The sequence below is a fragment of the Phytophthora sojae genome (genome assembly GCF_000149755.1).
Source record: "Phytophthora sojae unplaced genomic scaffold PHYSOscaffold_27, whole genome shotgun sequence".
Classification (NCBI taxonomy): Eukaryota; Oomycota; class Peronosporomycetes; order Peronosporales; family Peronosporaceae; genus Phytophthora; species Phytophthora sojae.
In genome coordinates this window covers 24,191-44,384 of record NW_009258141.1, presented here as the reverse complement: position 1 = coordinate 44,384, position 20,194 = coordinate 24,191, and the positions used below count along the sequence as shown (strand labels likewise).

General features: G+C 56.6%; 8 protein-coding genes and 1 non-coding gene across 9 annotated transcripts; 5 read left to right on the top strand and 4 right to left on the bottom strand.

Moving 5' to 3' along the window:
• Positions 1-25: 25 nt before the first annotated feature.
• Positions 26-789, bottom strand: PHYSODRAFT_343090 (hypothetical protein; the record flags this gene model as incomplete). The annotated part of the gene is made up of 2 exons (XM_009541617.1): positions 26-613; positions 703-789. 2 exons carry the CDS (start codon positions 787-789, stop codon positions 26-28), a joined length of 675 nt encoding a protein of 224 aa, XP_009539912.1.
• A 203-nt stretch (positions 790-992) lies between these two features.
• On the top strand, positions 993-1,065 carry PHYSODRAFT_t1634. The gene has a single exon. It is a non-coding gene; the product is annotated as a tRNA-Lys (tRNA).
• A 1,904-nt stretch (positions 1,066-2,969) lies between these two features.
• PHYSODRAFT_430293 (hypothetical protein) lies at positions 2,970-3,329 on the bottom strand (the record flags this gene model as incomplete). Its single annotated transcript, XM_009541616.1, has 1 exon — positions 2,970-3,329. A coding segment is annotated over one exon (360 nt), but the record flags the coding sequence as incomplete, so codon positions are not given.
• A 357-nt stretch (positions 3,330-3,686) lies between these two features.
• Positions 3,687-4,683, bottom strand: PHYSODRAFT_429599 (hypothetical protein; the record flags this gene model as incomplete). Its single annotated transcript, XM_009541615.1, has 2 exons — positions 3,687-4,601; positions 4,633-4,683. Coding segments are annotated over 2 exons (966 nt in total), but the record flags the coding sequence as incomplete, so codon positions are not given.
• A 1,181-nt stretch (positions 4,684-5,864) lies between these two features.
• PHYSODRAFT_292778 (hypothetical protein) lies at positions 5,865-6,305 on the top strand (the record flags this gene model as incomplete). The annotated part of the gene is made up of 1 exon (XM_009541614.1): positions 5,865-6,305. The coding sequence occupies one exon, from the start codon at positions 5,865-5,867 to the stop codon at positions 6,303-6,305; it is 441 nt and encodes a 146-aa protein (XP_009539909.1).
• A 792-nt stretch (positions 6,306-7,097) lies between these two features.
• On the top strand, positions 7,098-9,425 carry PHYSODRAFT_535993 (hypothetical protein; the record flags this gene model as incomplete). Its single annotated transcript, XM_009541613.1, has 1 exon — positions 7,098-9,425. The coding sequence occupies one exon, from the start codon at positions 7,098-7,100 to the stop codon at positions 9,423-9,425; it is 2,328 nt and encodes a 775-aa protein (XP_009539908.1).
• A 3,098-nt stretch (positions 9,426-12,523) lies between these two features.
• On the bottom strand, positions 12,524-12,829 carry PHYSODRAFT_404882 (hypothetical protein; the record flags this gene model as incomplete). The annotated part of the gene is made up of 1 exon (XM_009541612.1): positions 12,524-12,829. A coding segment is annotated over one exon (306 nt), but the record flags the coding sequence as incomplete, so codon positions are not given.
• A 1,279-nt stretch (positions 12,830-14,108) lies between these two features.
• On the top strand, positions 14,109-18,804 carry PHYSODRAFT_535974 (hypothetical protein; the record flags this gene model as incomplete). The annotated part of the gene is given in 11 exon segments (XM_009541611.1): positions 14,109-14,293; positions 14,395-15,566; positions 15,733-15,821; positions 15,841-15,966; positions 16,065-16,292; positions 16,372-17,030; positions 17,115-17,259; positions 17,347-17,529; positions 17,611-17,814; positions 18,002-18,157; positions 18,295-18,804. 11 exon segments carry the CDS (start codon positions 14,109-14,111, stop codon positions 18,802-18,804), a joined length of 3,657 nt encoding a protein of 1,218 aa, XP_009539906.1.
• A 267-nt stretch (positions 18,805-19,071) lies between these two features.
• On the top strand, positions 19,072-20,129 carry PHYSODRAFT_536028 (hypothetical protein; the record flags this gene model as incomplete). Its single annotated transcript, XM_009541610.1, has 3 exons — positions 19,072-19,230; positions 19,329-19,457; positions 19,536-20,129. 3 exons carry the CDS (start codon positions 19,072-19,074, stop codon positions 20,127-20,129), a joined length of 882 nt encoding a protein of 293 aa, XP_009539905.1.
• Positions 20,130-20,194: the final 65 nt, after the last annotated feature.

The following is a 20,194-nucleotide window of genomic DNA, read 5'->3' as shown; positions in this document are numbered from 1 at the left end:
GAGTTTCTGACACCATCAGCCGAATTCAGCTGTCCATCAGCGCATTCTTGCCCACTGAGCTCGGCGGACGGTCATCCCGCCGAGTAGTACTTGGCTCCTGGTACGTTGTTCCACTGCAGCCTTGGAGTGTGACACAAAACTTGATGTTTCCTACACCACATCGCTCAGGCGTAAACGAGCCGAACCGCTTCTCGGTGTACACAAACCCGTCCTCGGAGATGCAGGCGATCACGTGGATGTTCGATCCCTTGCTCGCCGTGTTCCGGTCAACAGCGCGCGTTCCTCGGAGGCTGCGGCCGCGACGTCGGGAACGCCACAGATTAAAGTTAGTCTCATCCACGTAAAAGATTTTCTTACCTTGTGACTTGTAGCTGAGAAGGTCGATGACGTAGCGCTGACGCAGCGACTTCTTATGGGCGAGGTTGCGGTAATTGTTGTCGCGGTGGGTTTGCTTGACCGTGTACCTGCGTGCGTCGAGATGACGCTTGATGGTTTGGCGCGTCACCCGCAGCGAGAAGCGCGCATCGAGCGCGTCGTTCATCTCTTCCAGTAGTTGGCATCGAGCAGGGTCGCCAGGTAGTCCACATGGACGGAGTCGAGCTTGCTGGTGCACCTACCGCCACGGACGCGACGAGGCGAACGCTCCTACGCATCTGCTGCGCGAGCCGCAGCAATCCACCGGTAAGCAGTCCGGAGGTTGACGTTGTTGTTGATGGCAACTGCCTGCCAGTCGTGGTCGTCGCGAGCAGCGCCGAGGACGCACAGGACGGTAGCTTCGTCGTAGATCATTGCGTGGGGGAGGTGGTGGGGCGAAGGACTTGTTGGGCTTGTAGGCTAGGCTGCAAAATGCAGAATGAGCTCCAGTGAGCTCGTATATGCAAGCGTGTCACTGTGCTGCCCAGTGGTTTTGGCGGGAGCGCTTCGCGCCCTTTGAGCGCTATGAATTGTATCCCTCTCATACTTGTTATAATATCATTTTTGTCGATTGTCTTGTTTTGCTTACTCAGTCGGTAGAGCGCAAGACTCTTAATCTTGTGGTCGTGGGTTCGAGCCCCACGGTGAGCGACCGCTTTTTTGCTTACATTTTGACGTTTTTGTTTTACTTTTCGCCACATTGAAGGTGAAATGGTGTACTAACGTTGCTTCCAATCCCAGTAAAACTGCAGTACAGAGGGTTGCGCCTTAGAGAGACACCTGATATATTCATCATAGACGGGGATTTTAGTATTGGGAGGGGTATAAAGGATTAGTATGCAACCCTATGAATTGATAGTAGTTATTAGAGGTGATCAGTTATATGCCGTCCCTCTAAGGCGCCACCTTCTGTATTTTTGTTAAACATTTATTGTGTGAAGTACGGTAATAGAATATGCCGTAGCGCTCCGCGTCCCTTGGCTTGCAGGCTGCTTGCTAATGTGGCGTGTACGCCGGCATTTTGGTGGTGGCGCTCTCTCTACCAATCTGTTTAACGATTTCGGTAGCGTCCGCTGGGTGATTCACCGTGCATCACGCATGCAGGCCAAAATCGCTCGGTGGAATGTTCTCCTTGACCATACCATGACGGTGCCGACATCGGCCGACAGAGTGCCTACAAGCTGGGATTGGCTAAAAAAAGCAGACACATCATGCACATCGGGCATGGTGCCCAGGCGGTTAGCAATCAAATGCGCCACTGCTCCAGCAGTGCCAGAGCAAATCCTGGATTGCAGGTGTCAGGCAGTAACAGCCTGACACCTGCAATTCTACCGCTATTACCAACTTAAGCGTTTGCATGTTGGTTATTAAAACTGCAGCATTAGCGCTGCGTAACATACAAAAATGCAATACATTTCTCATTTTTCGAGAGTTCATCTGGCTGTACTGTATTAAAAGCATTGAAATTTACACGGTTGGTTAGCGCTCGTCGCCTTCGATGCAGCGATGCAGTCCTTCTCACTTTTGCTTTTGCGCTCACCCCGCCGGCGATTTGCTAGCGATTTCACGTCAGTGCTAAGTAAGAGTGGGGAGTTTTTTTGGTGCGCGTCTCTCTTCACGTCCGGCGATTTGTTAGACCTTCCACGAACAGAGATGCAATCCATTGTGGGTAGACGGACTAGGGGCGGTCCAATGTGTGAGAATCAGAGCGGTACATCCGAGAGATATTCTCTCTGTGGATTGTACTCGATCAACAATGCGGTGCAAACCCGGGTTTTTTTAACCGTCGAGGATTTGGTGCCAATCGTGCGTCGTCTTAACGCGGCTGCACCCGAGGAAGAAGGGCCAGCCCCCCATGGCGATGAGAAGTACGAGGCGTATTCTATGCAAGCACTGCATGAAGCGCTTCGCGCCAAGGGCTATCAGCTGCGGTACCTGAACAGTACCAACACGTTCAACTGCAGTTCGCAAAGGTGGTTCAAGAAGATTCCTAGGTCTAGTTTTAGGCACCTTGTGATCATCGGTAGGCCCTTTGGCCAAGAAGAGGGTACCTGGCACTGCATCGCTCGCGCGGCGGTGGGCAACAAGCACAACTTCATCGACTCGGACGAGCTCGCCTACAAGCCAAGTACCGAAGACGGATTACGCCACTTCTTTGCTGATCTGGGCTTTGTTTACGCGGTCGAGCCGATTAACTACCAACAATAAAATCCTGCTTTTACACAAAACCGTTGTTTAATCTGCAACCTCTGGGTAATCATAAAATATCCTTTAAGACAGGAACACTCTTATTTTTTACTATTAAAATGGCTACAGTAAAGATTCAGAGTGGTAGCACACCGCCTCGGCTGCAGTGCAAGATGTTGTCAAATGCATGAGCTGATTAAGAGTAGATCGATATTATGAAGCTCTGTGGCGTTCCAGCAGTTGCGTACGAAAGTCAAACGCGCACTACATGCTGTACGCTATACATGTAATGTGTAGCGGTGCAGAACATTTATTATAGCCCCACGTTAGAAACTATAACTCAACTACTTCCGTGTAAACAGCTCTTACGTTTCCTTGGGCGCTGGGTCCGTTACGCCAGCGACAGCAACGCGAGCACGGTACGCGTCTACTAGAGAGTTGAGCTTGCTTTCCCGGAAAAACTTGCGCAGTTGCTTGAGTGCAGCTGATCCACGTTTGCTCTTGACTCCGTACTCTTCGAAAAATCTGTACATCCCGGCTTCGGCCTCAATTCCGGTACGAACAACTTGGTCGGTGTAGTCAGGGACCGACGGGTCCAGCGCGAAGCCGTTTGGTAAGAAGAGCTTCATGTAGTTCACGGTGTCCTTGTACGCTGATTTTTTCTGCCGATCCGCACACACGTCCCACATACGTGCTGTTTTTGCGTACCACTCAAACCAAATAGCCGCTGGGCCTTTCGAGAGAGCCTTGCTTCCACACGACTTCGATACAGTAGCGGAATCCTCGCAATGCGATTGTGGTGCCACCACCGGTGCCGGCAAACGTGTGGAGGAGTCACCCTGACCAACGTCGCGCTGACTCTCCAGTTGGGTGACCCGCTCGGTCAAGGCTCGATTCATGGCTATCAGCTCGCCGATGATGCAGTTCTGGTGATTGATCAGCTTTTCTTCTCTTGTGAATGCCTCCGCGTCGTCTTGAGATTCCTCCAGATCCTTTTGTGCCACCTTCGCCTGTAGTTCAGAGCTCCACGCGAGAACTTGAGCTTTTGGTAAACCCAACACCATCAGGCATTCGCGCATCCGGGTAGCGTACGGGCACATCGGGTAGCGCTCGAGTACCTCGGGAAAATGCTGGATCTGCGCGGCAGTTAGAATTTCAGCGACGCGGGCGTTGAGCTTCTTCTCGGGGCTCACGCTTGGCTGGAAAAGAAGATTTCCCAAGCTCAGTGCCTGCTGCCGGCTGGCGGAGTCAAACCAGGAGAGGGTTGGAACCGGTGGCTTCTTGCTCGAGTCCCACCCGCTGAGAACACGTGCTACTTTCTGGTCTTCACTGGTTGTGTTGAACACGTAAGCGAAAGCCTTGTTGGTAGCCGTCATGTTCCACGAACCACGATCGAAAATCCACTGAGCACTGAGCAGTGGATCACCGTTTGCATGCTGAGCCCCACCACGTCGAAACGAGTGAGACGTCAAGTTTACAGTTGGCACCGCTGTAGCTTGAGCGGCAGCCGCTGTCTTGACAACGCGGTTCACGTAGGCGTGGATCTTCATGTTTTCTTCAGGTAGTTTACGCTTTTTCTGATGCGGCTCACTTGGCGTGTCGTCGTTCTCACAGGCAACAAGAGCTTCAGCTAGTGGCACGTCAACAGGGGCTGTCATACTCTCGTCGCAGCTTGCGGCATGGTGCGGATGATCCAGCAGCTGTGCGCACGGAGCGTCCTGCATCACCAGGGCCATCGCAATCGCATGCAGGGGGCACGTGATGAAGCTGTTCTTGTCGGGAAAGAGAGAGATGCCCTGCTCGTCTGAAGTCTTCACGCGGATGAGCCGGACGAACACAACGCCATCCGCACTCACAGACAGGTTTCCCTTCACCACGAACCCCAGGTCTGAGGCGCGGCCAAAAGCGTACCACATCAGCGCCAGTAACGCGGCATCTTGGTAGTCCTTGGGGCTGGTGGCATCATAGTAGAGTCCGTCCGTCCATGAGAATTCGTAGGTCTTCCTTCGTGCAGGCATGCGCCTTCTTGACCATTCTACCTTCGATGCGCTTCAGACAATGGCACTCGAGCGTCTGTCCCATCTTGAGTAGTTTCTTCTCGATGGTGGCTCGGTGGGTCGGGTAGGTGTCGAGCAGCCAGTTCTTTATATGGCGGTAGTAGCTCATGACCGAGTTCGTGGCCAGCGGCTTCCCTCCTCGGCCTTCGACGAAGGCGAGGTGAACGCCAAAGCGGTCCATGAGCTTCACAAACACAGCCCCACTCTCATCATCTGCGAGAGAGGCAGCGATGAAGTCCATGGAGACGCCTTGGGCCGCGACGAAGCGTCCGAAGGCGTTGATTGCGGTTTGTAGAGCGCGCTGGGAGTTGACGGGGGCGAGGTCTTGGAGGCTCATACTGGTTCCGAGTGTTCTGTCGGCAAGAGGGCAGATATTCGAGGGATGAGCAGTAGACTGGTGGCTCGTATTGACGCCCTGCATATTTTCGCCCCCGTGCCTACATTATACGTCGGCACGGCGTCGGCATCGTTTTACCCTACACCTAATCAAGCTCATTGGCCGATATTGGGTATTTCTAGATGTCATTGGTCAATATACATGCATTGCGGTCAGTCTGCCTATACTTAAATCAAGTAAAACAATTGTGTCGGCACCGTCACGATATTTATCCATATTGCTGTATTTTATGTTTTGAAATGTACATCCTACGTTTATGAAGAAACATAACCTGTCCACACAATCGATGTACCGCGGAGGGGACCCGACACCGTGTCGTGACCGTGTCGGCGACACTGTCCTCTGGTGCACGCGCACCGAAGACGTCTACCATATTGTGAGTGTTGTTGGCAGCATTATCGCTTAGTCCTCCACAGTGCCACAACCTCCACTGCCGTCAGGGCTTTCCGTAACGCTTTTCTGCAAGAACACCGGTGCACCTCATTCTGGCACTGCAAGACTTGCAGTGCAAGTCTAGTGCCGCCCAGCGCAACAAAGCCGGACGCGCCCATCACTTTTACTGGCTTATGGTATGCGCACTGAGATAAATGTGTGATCTGCTCGTTGCAACAGATCGTGCATTTTCGACTGGTGTAGTCGTCACTTACAGCACAAAAGTAGGTCGACCCATAAATTTCAACACTCTTGATGAGGCACAGAAGCGATTTGGCCTGTTGTTCGCAATCCACATCGTGGCTAGGCAGTGAGCAACCCACTCCCTCGCCATTTCACATTTAGCGCGACATCGGCCAGATCGACATACTGGACCAATGCGTGCCGTCTTCGTCTTCGTTCTGCTCGCGCTGCTTGCGTGTTGCAATGGAATCGCCAGCGCTGAGAGTGTCGTTAAGGTGAACGCTCTGCAGGCTGACGCTGTCGAGGCCCCAGTCGACAGTGCCATCACTCGTCGCCGCCTCAGGGGCACAGTCGCGGAGGAGGAAGAGAGAATTCTGGGCCTGGAAAAGCTGGCAAACCGCGTGACGAGCCTGTTCAAGACCAACCCGGGTCTCGCACAGAAGGCCGAGAATCTGCAGAAGAGTCCCAGCGCGGTCAAGGCATTGGAGAAGGCGACGCTGTCAGAGAAGGGCTCGGGCAAGCTGCGCGCGTACTTCGCGAGGCTCTCGGCCAACAGCTCCAAGCAGGAGAAGTTCTTCATCATCGCGACCATCCTGCTATTCATCGCCGGTGTTGGAGTGGCATGGCTTAGTTAGGACGAATTTAAGTTTTACGCTAGTATTGCAAACCATTAATCAACTCGCGTGAGGCATCCTTCATACAATACAGTACGCGTGCTCCAAAAGTGATATTTCGTTTGAACTCGCGCTATTCGAGCTTTTTCTATCGTGCAGCCCACACAACGACGACTAACGAATACAAACACAAACAAGGTATGTACAAGCGTGGAGACTTATGCCGTCGAGCTGGGTTTGGTTTCGATGGGCGGATACATACACTTTGAACTTCAACACTTGAGTTGAGTTGAGGTCCTCACTCGTCTGATACGACGGCGGGGTCACGTCTACCATCGCTGGTCCTTGCACAAACGCTTCAGCATTGTCGAGAATCTACTACGGTACTGTTCACTTGATCGAAAATATCAAAGCTACGACTAATCCTGGTCACCAAGCCGTTGCGCGTGAAACGACTTGGCCTTCACCTGCAACACCCCCACACTCTTCAATTTAAGAACTACCTCGCCAACAAGACAACTCCGCAGCAGCAGCACCATGCTCGGTGGTGGCAGCGGGCACCACCGCGTGTCCCCCGAGGTGACGCTCAAAAACCCGAATCCGGATGCCACGCTGACGCCCAAGATCCCGACCAACGTCGGTCTGAGCAAGAAGGTGCCATCGACCAACTCGATGAACGGCTCGAACGCTCCCGTGCGCAGGTTCCCGTTCCTCGGCGCTCAGAAGCCGCTGACTCCGGCGCAGGCGGCACTGCGCGAGGCCCGTAAACGCGCGGTACTGGCCGTACTGGAGGCCAAGTGGTTCACCGTGCTGATGCTGGTCGTGACCGTGTACGCGCTGTTCGGAGACGACATCCGACTGTCGGCCTTCTCGCTGCCGGCAGACAACGGCTTCTACGCGCTGGCCACCATTTGCCTCGTGCTCTTCTCGTTCGAGTTCATCGCCTCGTGCTACGCGAAACCGGGCTACATCCTGAGCTTCTACTTCCTGCTCGACCTCATCGCCACCTTCTCCGTGCTGCCGGACATCGGCTGGATCTGGAACCAAATCATCGGCACCAACACGAGCTCGTCGGCCATCAAGGCCAGCAAAGCCACGAGAGCCGGCAGCAAGGCCGGCCGAATCGTGCGCGTTGTGCGTGCTGTTCGACTCTTCCGGGTCGTCAAGATCCTCAAGTGGAAGAACAACGCCACCAAGGAGCAGACCGAGGAGCTCCAGGAGAGCAAAGTCGGCAGCAAGATGGGCGAGGTGACGGTGCAGCGCGTTGTGATCCTCGTGCTCTTCCTCGTCATGTTGCTGCCGGTCTTTGACGGAGGCTACACCCAGGTGGAGTACCGCTACCAGGACTACGGACTGCGAATCATCCACATGCTTGTGTCTTCGGGTATGACTACACCCAGCGTTGCCACCTCCTCCGAGTACGCGCGTCTTCTCTTCGGATACGTTCGCGACGCCGGTCTGCTGATATACATGCAGATGACCAACGTAACCAATGGCCAGCTCGTGACCGACATCGCGAGTCTGCGCTTCCAGTCGTCGACCAGCTCGCCGCACAACTTGACCGTAAACCCGTCAAACGACTGGTCCGTGGGCAACTTGCTGCCCAACTACGCGGCCGTGACCGCCAAGTACCGAGACGTTGAGGTCAACATCGTCAAGACGTACGGCTGCTTCAACAAGAACTTCATCGTGGTAGACGCCGCCGACAGCACGAGCGCGTGCGTGAGCATCGCCATCTTCGACATTTCCTCGTCGAGCTCCAGCTCGGCCGCCTACAACATCCTCAAGACCTTCTTCATCATCATCGTGCTGGTCGCGGCCTCGACGTCCTTCATCCGCACGGCTCGCATCCTCGTGCTGGACCCTATCGAGCGCATGATGGACGTCGTCAAGAAGCTCGCCCACAACCCGCTGGCCAGTGTGCAGACGTCGGGTGACGATGCGCAGATTCGCAAGAACGCCAAGGAGGAGGGCTTCGAGACGGCGTTGCTGGAGCTCACACTCTCGAAAGTCGGCCGACTCATGCAGGTCGGCTTCGGTGCGGCCGGCGCCGACATCATCGGCAAGAACATGGGCTCCGGAGACCTCGACCCGATGCTGCCGGGCAAGAAAATCACGGCCATCTACGGCTTCTGCGATATCCGGCAGTTCACCGACACGACCGAGTGTCTGCAGGAAGAGGTCATGGTGTACGTCAACAAGCTGGGCGACATCATGCACACCGGCACGCACCACTACTACGGCATGGCCAACAAGAACGTGGGTGACGCCTTCCTGTTGTCGTGGAAGATCTGCGACGGCGAGCTCGCGTGCTTCTCGCGGTTCACCGACACGCCGACAGAGGAGGACCGAATCCAAGTGAACCAGTCCATCACGTGCCCGCCGAACGCCGGTGCCGGCAGCAAGCTGCGTCGCATCACGCCGACAGAGATGGCCGACAGCGCTCTCACGGCATTCATCAAGTGTATGATCGACCTGGACAATGCCAACACGGATGGGCCTCTAACCGAGTACTTGACGAAGGACGCCGTCGTCAAGCGGTTCGGCCCGGCCTTCCGCATCAAAATGGGCTTCGGCATGCATGTCGGCTGGGCGGTCGAAGGGGCTATCGGTTCTCGCTTCAAGATCGACGCGACCTACATCTCCCCGCACGTGGAGATGGCCGACCGACTCGAGGCTGGATCCAAGATGTTCATGACGCCCATCAACATCTCGCACTGGCTGGCAGCGCTTGTGTCGCCCGGAGCTCGTCGCTTCCTGCGTAAGATGGATCGCATGAGCATCCGGGGAGTGGACACACCGCTCACAGTGTACACGTTCGACGTCACCGTCATGAAGGTTGGCTTCGGCACGCCCAAGATCGACCCGGCCACGGGACTTCAGACACCCGTGGACTTCGAGAACGACCCGGAGTACCTCGAAATCCGAGAAGGACTAGAACCAGCCTTCCTTGAGACGGCCAGCAGCGCTGTCGAAGCCTACCTCAGCGGAGACTGGCCGAAAGCTCGACACTACCTCACTCACGCGCAGCAGATTCGACCCCAGGACGGGCCGTGCAAGTACCTCATGGGGGTGCTCAAGTCGAGCAACTTTGAAACACCACGGGACTGGAAGGGATACCGCTACGTCGCAGGATACTAAGAGGTGATATTGCACATGCATATGAATGAATGGATAATGAAATTAAAAAAGAGAAAAAGGTTGTTGAAAGAACAGTAATTATGAAGCTCGTCCTCTTGCTAGCGTCTACCTTGAGCCCTACGCACAATTGTCTATCTACATGTGGCTAACTAAGGTCGTTGGCAGCAAGATCGCGAGCGTACATACAAAATGAGCCAGCCTCGCAACCCCGTCGCCCTCGCGACCAGACTTGGAGGAAGCGGGCGTGTTGGCTCATGACGTTCAATGTAGTTTCTGCATGCATGGTGTGGAGGGTGGATCCGTAGTCAACCTCTTCATCGCCTCAGCTTTTCAAGCAGCCAAGTGCACAACACTGGTGCCAGTTCCAGTGTGTCCACTGTCGGCTGCTAGAAAGCGTCGGGACGAGAGACTTAGAACGCGAACTCCATCGGGGCAATCGCCAGCGCCTCAGCCGGAAGCTGCTGCTGCTGCTGCTGCTGCTGTTGCTGCTGCTCGACGGGTGCCGTGTAGGCAGGCTGCGTCGTGGCCTGACCGTAGGCTCCCTGCTGCTGCTGCTGCTCCGCGGGGTCAGTCGTGGTCTGGGCGTACGATCCCTGCTCGACCGGGTCCTCGACGGGCGTCGTGTAGGCAGGCTCGGTCTGGGTGTACGAGCCCTCCGTGGAGTCTCCTGGGTACTTGCCGTGGCTGTTGTCCGAGCCCGCGCTGCTGTCGCCGCTCTCGACGTCGTACTGGCCCTTAGCAGGGGGGTATCCCTTGCTGCCGTGGCTGCCCTCCTCGCTCTCGGAACCATCGTAGTTGCTGCCGCGCAGGCTCTTGGACGGGTAGTGCGGGTGCTTATAGTCGCTGCTCGAAGACTTGTCCGACGAGCAAGGGGCGTCCACCGAGCCGCTCGCGTGGCTGTCGTCGTAGCTGTGCTTGCCGCCGTGGCCGTACTTGTCGCCGTGTCCGTGGCTGCCCTCGTAACTCGTCGACGATGAGTCATCGACCGAGGTGCTGCCGTACTTGTCGCTGTGGTCGTGGCTTCCCTGGTGGCCGTACTTGTCGTCGTGGCCGTGGCTGCCTCCGTACGCCTTGGACGAAGAATCGTCATCGACCGACTCGCTGCCATGTCCATACTCACCGCCGTGCTTGCCATCGTGGCCATACTTGCCGTCGTGCTTGCCATCATGGCCGTACTTGCCGCCGTGCCCGTGGCTGCCCTCGTAGTCCGTCGAGGACGAATCGTCGACAGAGGTGCTGCCGTGTCCGTACTTGTCACCGTGGTCGTGGCTGCCCTCATAGTCCTTCGACGACGAGCACGGAGCATCTACAGAGCCGCTCGAGAGGCTGCCTTCGTAGCCATGCTTGCCATCGTGCTCGTACTTGCCTCCGTGACGGTGACTGCCCTCGTAAGCCTTCGACGACGAGTCATCCAGGGAGGTGCTGTCGTGGCCGTACTCACCGCCGTGCTGGTTGCTTCCTTGGTGGCCGTACTTGCCGCCGTGGCTGCCCTCGTAGTCGTGCGACGACGAGTCATCCAGGGAGGTGCTGTCGTGGCCGTACTCACCGCCGTGCTGGTTGCTTCCTTGGTGGCCGTACTTGCCGCCGTGGCTGCCCTCGTAGTCGTGCGACGACGAGTCATCCAGAGAAGTGCTGTCATGGCCGTACTCGCCGCCGTGGCTGTGGCTGCCCTCGTACTTGCTGCCATGTCCGTGGCTTCCCTCGTAGTCCTTCGACGACGAGCACGGAGCGTCCACAGAGCCGCTGGCGTGGCTTCCCTCGTAGCCCTGCTTCCCGTCGTGGTTGTACTTGTCGTCATGTCCGTGGCTTCCTTCGTAGCCCTGCTTGCCGCCGTGGTGGTAGTCACCGCCGTGGTGGCTGCCCTCATAGCCCTGCGACGACGAACCATCAACGGAAGTGCTGCCATGGCCGTACTCGCCGCCGTGAGAGTGCTCGGCATCGTGGTCGTACTTGCCGTCGTGGTCCTTCGAGGAAGAGCAGGGGGTGTCCACCGAGTCGCTGGCATCGCTGTTGCTATAGCTTTGCTGGACGTAGCCATCGTGGCTGTGCTGTCCATCGTAGGTGGAGGCGTGGCTGCCCTCGTAGCCCTGCTTGCCACCGTGGAGGTAGTCGCCATTGTGCTGCTGGTAGTCACCATTGTCCTTCGACGAGGAGCACGGGGCCTGCGTTCCCTGCTGGTAGCCGCCCTCGTGGCCGTAGTTGCCAGATCCCTGGTGGCCATAGTTACCGCCCTGGGTCTGCTTGCCGCCGTTGTTGTAGCTTCCCTCGTGGTCGTAAATGTGGCTGTTCCCCTGCTGGGTGTAGTCGCCGCCCTCGTTCGTGCCCTGGTTGTAGTCACCGCCATTGGCGTTGCCAGTCTGGCTGCCCTGGGTGTAGTCACCGCCATTGGCGTTGCCCTGGTTGTAGGCACCACCCTCGTTGCCGTTCTGGGTGTAGTCACCGCCTGTCCCCTGCTGGTAGCCGTTGCCAGTCTGCTGGTAGTCACCACCGTTCTGGGTGTAGCTGCCACCGTTCTGGTTGTAGTCACCACCGTTCTGGGTGTAGCTGCCACCGTTCTGCGTGTAGTCACCACCGTTCTGGGTGTTGTCGCCGCCGGTCTGCGTGTAGTCACCGCCAGGAAGCGTGAACGTCGGGCACGGGGTGTCCTGAGTGGGGTAGCTCTCGCCTCCGGTGTTGTACCTGTAGGGCAGCGTCGGACACGGCGTGTCCTGGTTCCCGTAGCTCTGCTCTCCTTCGTAGGCGTAAGGGAGAGTCGGGCACGGGGTGGCCTGGTCAACCGGGTAGTCGGTGGCCTGGTCAACCGGGTAGTCGGTGGCCTGGTCAACCGGGTAGTCGGTGGCCTGGTCAACCGGGTAGTCGGTGGCCTGGTCAACGGGGTAGTCGGTGGTGCCCTTCGTGGGGTACGGCGTCGCAGCCTCCGAGCTGCCGTAGCCGGAGGGGAACGTCACCTCGTCCTGGTCCGGGTACGTCACCTCGGGGACATCGTCACCGCACGAGCCGGACGTGGACGACGCGGTCTGCTGGTACGGCGCCTCAGTCTCACCGGCGCACGACGAAGTCTGCTCCACGCTCTGGTAGGGCGTCTCTTCCCCCTCCCCCGGGAACGCGCAGCCCCAGGTCGTGCCCGTGACGATGACGCACTGAGCGTCCTTGGGCGCGACGCACTCGCCGCCGTTGTACGAAGGGATACCCTCGCGGCAGGCTTCGGACGCGACGTCGCCCTTCAGAGGGCAGGCCGTTCCAGTCGGGACGTCACCGGAGCCGATGCAGATGACTCCGCGGGACTCGGGGATCGTGTAGGTCGCGTCGCCCAGGACCGAGACGGTGGGGTCAGCAGCGGCCGCAAGACCGAGCGAGAGCGCCGTCGCGAGGACGACGCTGAACGGCTTCAAGACGCGGACCATGGTGTCGAGATTGATTGGAGGTTGGTGGTACTCAAGATGTTGAGTCGAACTGGCAAATTGGGGAATGAGACTTTGCTCGGCTCGGCCAGAATCGATCGATCGACCGATCACTTGGCGTCGGAGGCGCGATCTCTCTCTCTCTCTCCATGGCAAGAAGCGCAGGCAAGTCCAGAGAATCATTGGTCGCCACGGAAGTACGCTGAGCTCTGCGAACAGCACATTCATTGTCCCCCACTGTGCCTCCTCGTACGTGCCGCCTGTCCTCAAGTCTCGACGTGACACACGGATTAACTCGATATGGTCTCCCACCGCAAGTCCCGTTAGTGTCGGGTTCACATTTCAGAGCGTTCGTGTGGCGGGACGGCCCAAAGAAGTTCTTGGGATAACGCATCGACAACACTGTAGGCTATCCGTGGTACAGTATTGGCAGCGAGAGGAAAAGCGCATGGTAGGTCTTAACCGGGCACAACCCCAAACGGGGATCACCAAGATGTTGGCTCGGAATCGATGCCCGCGAGCGCCAGCGCCCTTGCGTGAAGCACTTGGCCACCGCATTGCACGACGTAGCGTTGTCGCTGTCGCAGCGTACGTGGTGAGATCCGCATCCAGTGATTTATTCTCCACACATTTCAATCGGTCCGTCTTCCTCCTCCCGTCGTGTGTGTGCTGGCCGAAACGATGGATCCAAGAGGGCACGACGACACGCACATCTACCGGTAGTGCCTCAGCGCCATCTGGGAGCTCATTTAGATGTGGCTTTCTCCTGGCGTGTAATCGCTTCAAACACTTGCACCCACGCGTACTGCGCTGGAGGCCGGAATTGTGACCAGGCGGCGAAACGGCAACAAACTCTCGCCGTAAGTCGATCATGGCGGTGGCGAATGGGTGGATGGATCTCTCTCTCTCAAGCTGGCGGAAGTCGGCACCATACCATCGACGCAGGTTGCTTCTCACACGACCAGCAAGCGCCGCGCAGTGCGAGAACTGCAGCTTCTGGGTCCAAACGAGGGGCCGATAGCGATTACTGTGTACAGTCGAATGTCCGAACTCGCTGCAGTCTGAGGCCTTGACCCGTTATTTCCAACACGTCTTGAGCAACGACGGAGCTCGACCATGGCAAGTTCTTGACACTCGGTAAAAGTAAGTCTCCACCAGCGGAATCGCTTCACTGTGACTTGCCTAAAAAGTTGCATTCTTAGAAAAATGTACTTAAGTAGCCATGTGTCAGCAATAAAAGACAATGGTGTGGCGTACGTAAACCCCATCACATCACGCAGCAATGGAGGAGGAGACGTTGCGCCTGCAGTTCGGCTCGGCCGCCACGACGATCGGCACCCAGTGGCTGGCGCTGCAGCAGGCCAACGAGAGCTCCAAGACGCCCCATGTGCTGGCGTTCGAAGCCAAAGGCCGCGTGCGCAGGCAGCTCCGACCAACGCCACAGCAACAGGAAGACCCAGCAACGTGGTACGAAATAAACATCAGTTTTGATAAGCACCAATATTTTCATTTATTCTCTAACGAAACACATATTTGCCATGCATCTTATTATTGTTATTATTGTGCAGGGGTGGAGGTGTGCAGGTGTACGACCAATCAGGGGTTGAACCCGTGACGGGGTCACAGCAGGACGGACTGTGGAGCTGGGGCAGCCTCAATGAGCGGAACCTCGTGGAGGTGGACGAGTTCCGGCTGCACATGCCGCTGCACAATTTCTACGAGGGCCACGCCGTCTCCAACGGCGGAATCATCGGCAACGCGACGCTGGAGGACGCCGAGGACCGCGTGCGGGCGGTGCTCGAGTCCTGCGACCAGCTGAGGCTCGTGCAGGGCCTCGTGGACATGGACTCATCCTGGGGCGGACTGGCCCACGAGATGATGACGTACGTTGCCGAGGAGTGCCCCGGCGCGGTGATTGTGGTGGTGGGCAACGACTGGAGCTACCCCATGGCTACGGACGACGACGACGCGGTGTTTCGCGTCGCGCCGCACGTGCGCGACCGCACCAAGATCGAGGGACGGAAGAGGATCAACGTGGCGTCGTCAGTCGCGCTACTGTCGGAGATTTCCGGCCTCCTGGTGCCCGTCGCGATGTCGCCCAGCACTTTGCCAAGCACTCGGTTCTCGCAGCTCAGAGTTGACCGGTCGAACTGTGCCCAAGTCAGCTCTGTAGTCGCCACGGCGCTGAAACTCGCCATGCCAGGCAGCAGAGGGCGGTCGGTGAACGAGATCCTGGAGGGCTTCCAACCCAGCATGAAAATCGCCGAGTTGGCCGCGTCGTTCCCGCACACGAGTGACCCGACCACCCTCCTGCAGCGAATCAGCGACAGCGCAACAGCCGAAGTCGGCCGCAGCAGCTCGTCGACTGAAGACCCGTTCTACTCTAGCTCGCTGCTCCCCGTCCTCCCGCAGCTTACCACCCGCAAGTTCGACGACGAAAACCCCAGCTTCAAGACGCACTACCGACGCCTCCACTTCCGAGGAGCTTTCGCCAACTCCCCGTCCCTGCGTCACTCCATCGACAGATTCCCCGTGTCACCCCGCGACATTACGCTGCAATGGTCCCAAGCTTCGCCGCTTCTGTTGCCTGATACCTACCGCCTTCCGTCATTGGCAGGCACGTCGATCGACGCGGTGTCACAATTGGCGTCGAGCTCCGAGGTCGGCAACTACCTGTCGACATTGGCGCAAAGGGTGGAGAAGAGCGACAAACGCACACTGTACGAGTTCACGCGCGCCGGTATGAGCCCTGACGCACCGGAGGAGCTGCAGGCCGCGCTCGCGACCATGGGGGACGCATATCTCCCTCAGTAGGCCAACATGGCAACATTTGTCCCCAAGTTGAAGTGCCCGTAACCAGCCAATCGAAGAAGTTCAGCATGACAAATCGTACTTAGCGTGGCCAGCTGACCTTATCAGAAACCCAAGCAGCGACAAAGTGAAGAAAAACGGCCCGCCCTGCAACAAGGGGCACCCCAAGAGCACGTTTAGACTAGTGCTAACCAGTTAGAGAGATCATGTTCGGCGGCGCAGTGCGTGCCACTTCGAGGCGCGGGGAGGGAGCGCTGTCCTTCAGCAGCCGACGCAGCGTCGAGGAGGACTCGTGGACGGAGGTGGAGCGCCAGGAGCTCGACCATGCAGTAAGAGAGAGAAAAACAGAAATTCCGGTGCCAATAATTTTTGTCATTTTCGATTTAAGTGGTGCTTAACTGTTGCTGTTGCATGTTGCCTGTTGCAGACGTCGTACGTGTCAGAGAGTATGTATCTGGTCATGGAAAACCCCGCGGGCGCCCTCTATATGGGCGAGACCGTGCACTTTAAGGTGCACGCACTGTGTGACCAGTCCACTCTGGGGAGAGTGGCAGGGGTCACTGGCAACAAAAAATCCTCTAAAGATGACGACGACGACGTGATGCATGGAACGCTCTTCCTCACCAGCTACAGACTGCTCTTCCGCTCTTTCCAGGTGAGTTTTCTAACCTTCATCTGATATTTTTAAAGATTTTTTACTTACTGAAAATATTGTCATTTTGTGTATGTAGCAGCAACACCACGAGGAGTTAGTGGAAGTTCACTTAAACAACATTGCCGAGCTGGCTGAGTTCCGGGTGAACGGCAAACTGGGTCCCATGAGTCAGCTGGAAGTTTCGTGCAAAAACTTTGAGCTGGTCAAGTTCAACTTCCCTGGAGAGGCCGTGTCTAGGGACGTTTACGTGAAGATCAACCAGATGCTCATCGACAAGTTGCAGCCTGCTGCGTATGCGTTTGCTCGCCAGCCAGACACGTCGGGGTGGGCGGCGTACGACCCGCAGGCGGAGTTCACTCGACTGGGCTTCAAGACGCCGAAAACCGGCGCACAAATCGGAGGGTTCCGGATTACGCACGTGAACAATAGCTACAAGATGTCGCCGACGTACCCCAGCGCCTTCGTGGTGCCCGCCTCCGTGTCGGATGGGGAGTTGAGGAAAATCAGTTTCTTTCGAGCGCGTGGGCGCGTGCCGGCGGTGACGCACCGACACAAGAATGATGCAGTGGTGGCGAGGTGTGCGCAGCCTCTTGTGGGTCTCAGGAGGAAGAGATGCACCTCGGACGAAGCCTACATGGCCGCACTGCGAAGAGAGTGCAAGGGGAAGCTGTTGTTTATCGACTGTCGAAGTCAGACCAGTGCGTACGGGAATATCGCGCTGGGCGGAGGGTTTGAAGTGTGAGTGGTTGGTGTTGTGGTGGTGGTAGTTGCTGGTTGTTTTTTTTCTCATTGCAAGTGCTTTGTCGGTGTTGGCGATGGTAGGCTGGATTACTACAAGGATACCAACATCATGTTCATGGGTATCGAAAACATTCACTCGATGCGAGATTCGATCCGCAAGCTCTTCGATCTAATCAAGAACGAAGTGCGCGGCAACGAACGGCCCAACTGGCTTTCGTGCCTTGAGGTGCGTGTCTACTGTTGTCTTCATGATGAATAGTCTGAAGTACAATCTTCAGCTAACAAACGTCGATGATATATTCTATCATTCCAGAGCACGAGATGGCTGGAGCACGTGCGCTCCGTCTTGGTGTCGTGTTCCATTTGCGTGTCAAAGCTCGTGGAAGGTACCAGCTTGATGATCCACTGCTCCGATGGATGGGACCGCACTGCTCAGATCACAGCGCTGGTCAAGCTGTGCGTAGATCCATTTTATCGAACAGTCAAGGGCTTCCAGGTACAGTTCGATCTACTACTATGATTGCCTTTACAAGTTCCCTTACGAGTGTCATACTCTCTGTCATGTCACTTTACTCAGGTGCTGATTGAGCAGGAGTGGTGTGCATTTGGACACCAGTTCCGCGCTCGATCGGGGCACACAGACACCCAAGCAGCGTACTGGGAGGACGACAACACGTCCCCAGTGTTTATGCAGTTCGTGGATGCTGTGTGGCAACTGATGCGCCAGTTCCCATGCTCCTTCGAGTTCAACGAGCGCTATCTCATCGCACTTCTCGACGAAGTCTACAACAAGCGAAGCGGAACCTTCCTGCACGACTGCGAGGAGGCGCGAATGGTTCGTAGTATTGCATCATAGTGACTACCGTGCCCGCTGCGTCCTCATCATCGTCCGTCTTGTTGTTTATTAGGGGTCGAAGACGGTCATCCGATGCATGAGCGCCTGGACGTTACTGGAAGCGCACCCTCAGGCTGGCGACTTCCGAAATCCTTTCTACATGGTACCGCTTCGTGGCGAGGCCTCAAGCGACAGATCTCCGACAGTGCTGCAGTTCAAGTGGCACACGAGCTCGCTGGCGATCTGGACGGCGTTCTACCTGCGCGCGCTGGAATCGAATGACTCTCGGGTATATCAGGTCCCCTTTCCTCCATGTTGCGTGCTGTCCGCTGTCGTGTGGTGTTCTGCTGATCGGCGTGCACTCATATTGGCCTTTATCCTGAACAACTCATCCAACTCTTGCCTATTACTGGTTGCTCCCTGTAGGACGCATGGGCGAAGGAGTTGCAAGTCACTCAGCGCGAGCTCCAGGACCAGCTCAGCGTCGCTCACCAGCAACTCCAGAGTCAAGTGGAGCAGAACTCGGACCTGCAGAGCGAGCTGGAGAGGCTACGTCGCGAGAGCGCGCAGCTGCATCGACTGCTCGAGGGCGAAGTGTACAGCGACACGATGAACGGCGTGTTGGTGCACGAGGAAGAGGACGACGAGGACGCAGTGCTGCTGAGTGTGACCCCCGTCGGAGAGAGCCGCACCACGCTGCAACCCTCGTGCATCGACGGTGACACGGCCACGCCAGGGGCCAGCGAGTCCAAGGTGTTTTCGACCACGGGCGTGGGCTGCTTCCTCGGCGGCTCGATGAGTCAGGACTTTGAGATCCTGCAGTCGTACTTCGACCCCAAGCGCCACGAAACTCGATCTCTGGACCCCACAGTGGCAACTGGCAATGGATTTAACGACCTCTTCCCGCGAAGGACAGTAGAGGAAGTCGTGCGGTGAAGAGAACAAAAAAAATTATGATGAAGAGCTCACCTTGTCAACTTTTGCCACGTACTTGGGCGTGTTCGTCCGTTGCATCTGATTATGGGTACTGATCTCCACCTGTTTTTACCCTTTCTGAGACAGTTTTGACCAATAGCTGAAGTTCTTGCACGTTTTTATCCAATAATAGAATTTTTACACATCCCACTTTCATCACATTGCAACAACTCCTCAACTAAATTGCTCATGCCGGCGCCAAGCCAGTTAGAGACACATAACGGCAGCATGAGCGCGTGGGGCGACGGCAGCGGAGACGGCAACCCGGACGAGTGCAAGCTGCTGAGCGGCAGCTTCGCGGCGGGGCTGCAGGTTCTCTTGGGGCTCATCGCCATGTCCGTGCTCGTGCTCAAGCGGCTGCGCGAGGTGCCGCGACGCCCGCTCATGGTACGGCAACAACGGCAACAAATTGTCTGGTCGGTTACGCAGTCTCTAACCTGCCAATATTTTTTTATTGTTGCTGCAATATTGTCAATTTTTTGTAGGTGTGGGCTTTCGACGCCTCCAAGCAAATGATCGGCGCCACGTTCGCGCACGTGGCGAATCTGCTCATCGCCATCCTGCTCTACTCGTACCAACAGGAGCAACTCACGGACGAAGAAGCTGTGGACCAGGTACGTTACGACAAGATATTCGTTGCATGTTGTCAATTATTCTCTCACCTTTGTTTCTATTGTTATTGCTATTTCCAGTGTGCGCTGTATTTCGTGAATTTCACGTTGGATACGACTTTTGGCGTCTTCCTCAACTACGTCCTGCTCTCCGGCGTGGTGTTGCTGGCCCATCGCTTCGGCTGGACGTCACTTAAAACTCCTGGAGACTACGGTATTCCCATCCGCGTTCGCACGTGGCTGCTGCAAGTGATTTCGTGGATCATCGTCATCTTCTCGTGCAAATTCTTCATCGCGTCCCTCATCGTGGTGTTCGAGAAGCCGCTGGGAGCGTTCGCCGTGCTGCTGTTCAAGCCGCTGGACAAGCACCCGGAGGTCGAGTTGGCGCTCGTCATGATCGCGTGTCCGTGTTTGATGAACGCGCTGCAGTTCTGGATCCAGGACAATTTCCTAAAGAAGGATGTTCGGGACGAAAGTTTCCTCGTGGCGCAGGCGGCGCAGTCCCCCGCTGGAAGTTTGAACGGCGACGGCAAATTGCCCAGTTTGGGTACGCCTACTGACGACGAGTGCAGCGAGCCCGGAGAGGGAGACGTCAAACTCGCAGTAGTGACCGACATCAGCAACAAGCGAGAGGCAGATCCCAAGCAGCTCAAACTCGACCTCTCGTCCGTGTGAGTTCTGATCGCCGACCGAAGGCTTTCGTGACACTATTCATGTATGTGTAAGTAGACCACAAATTA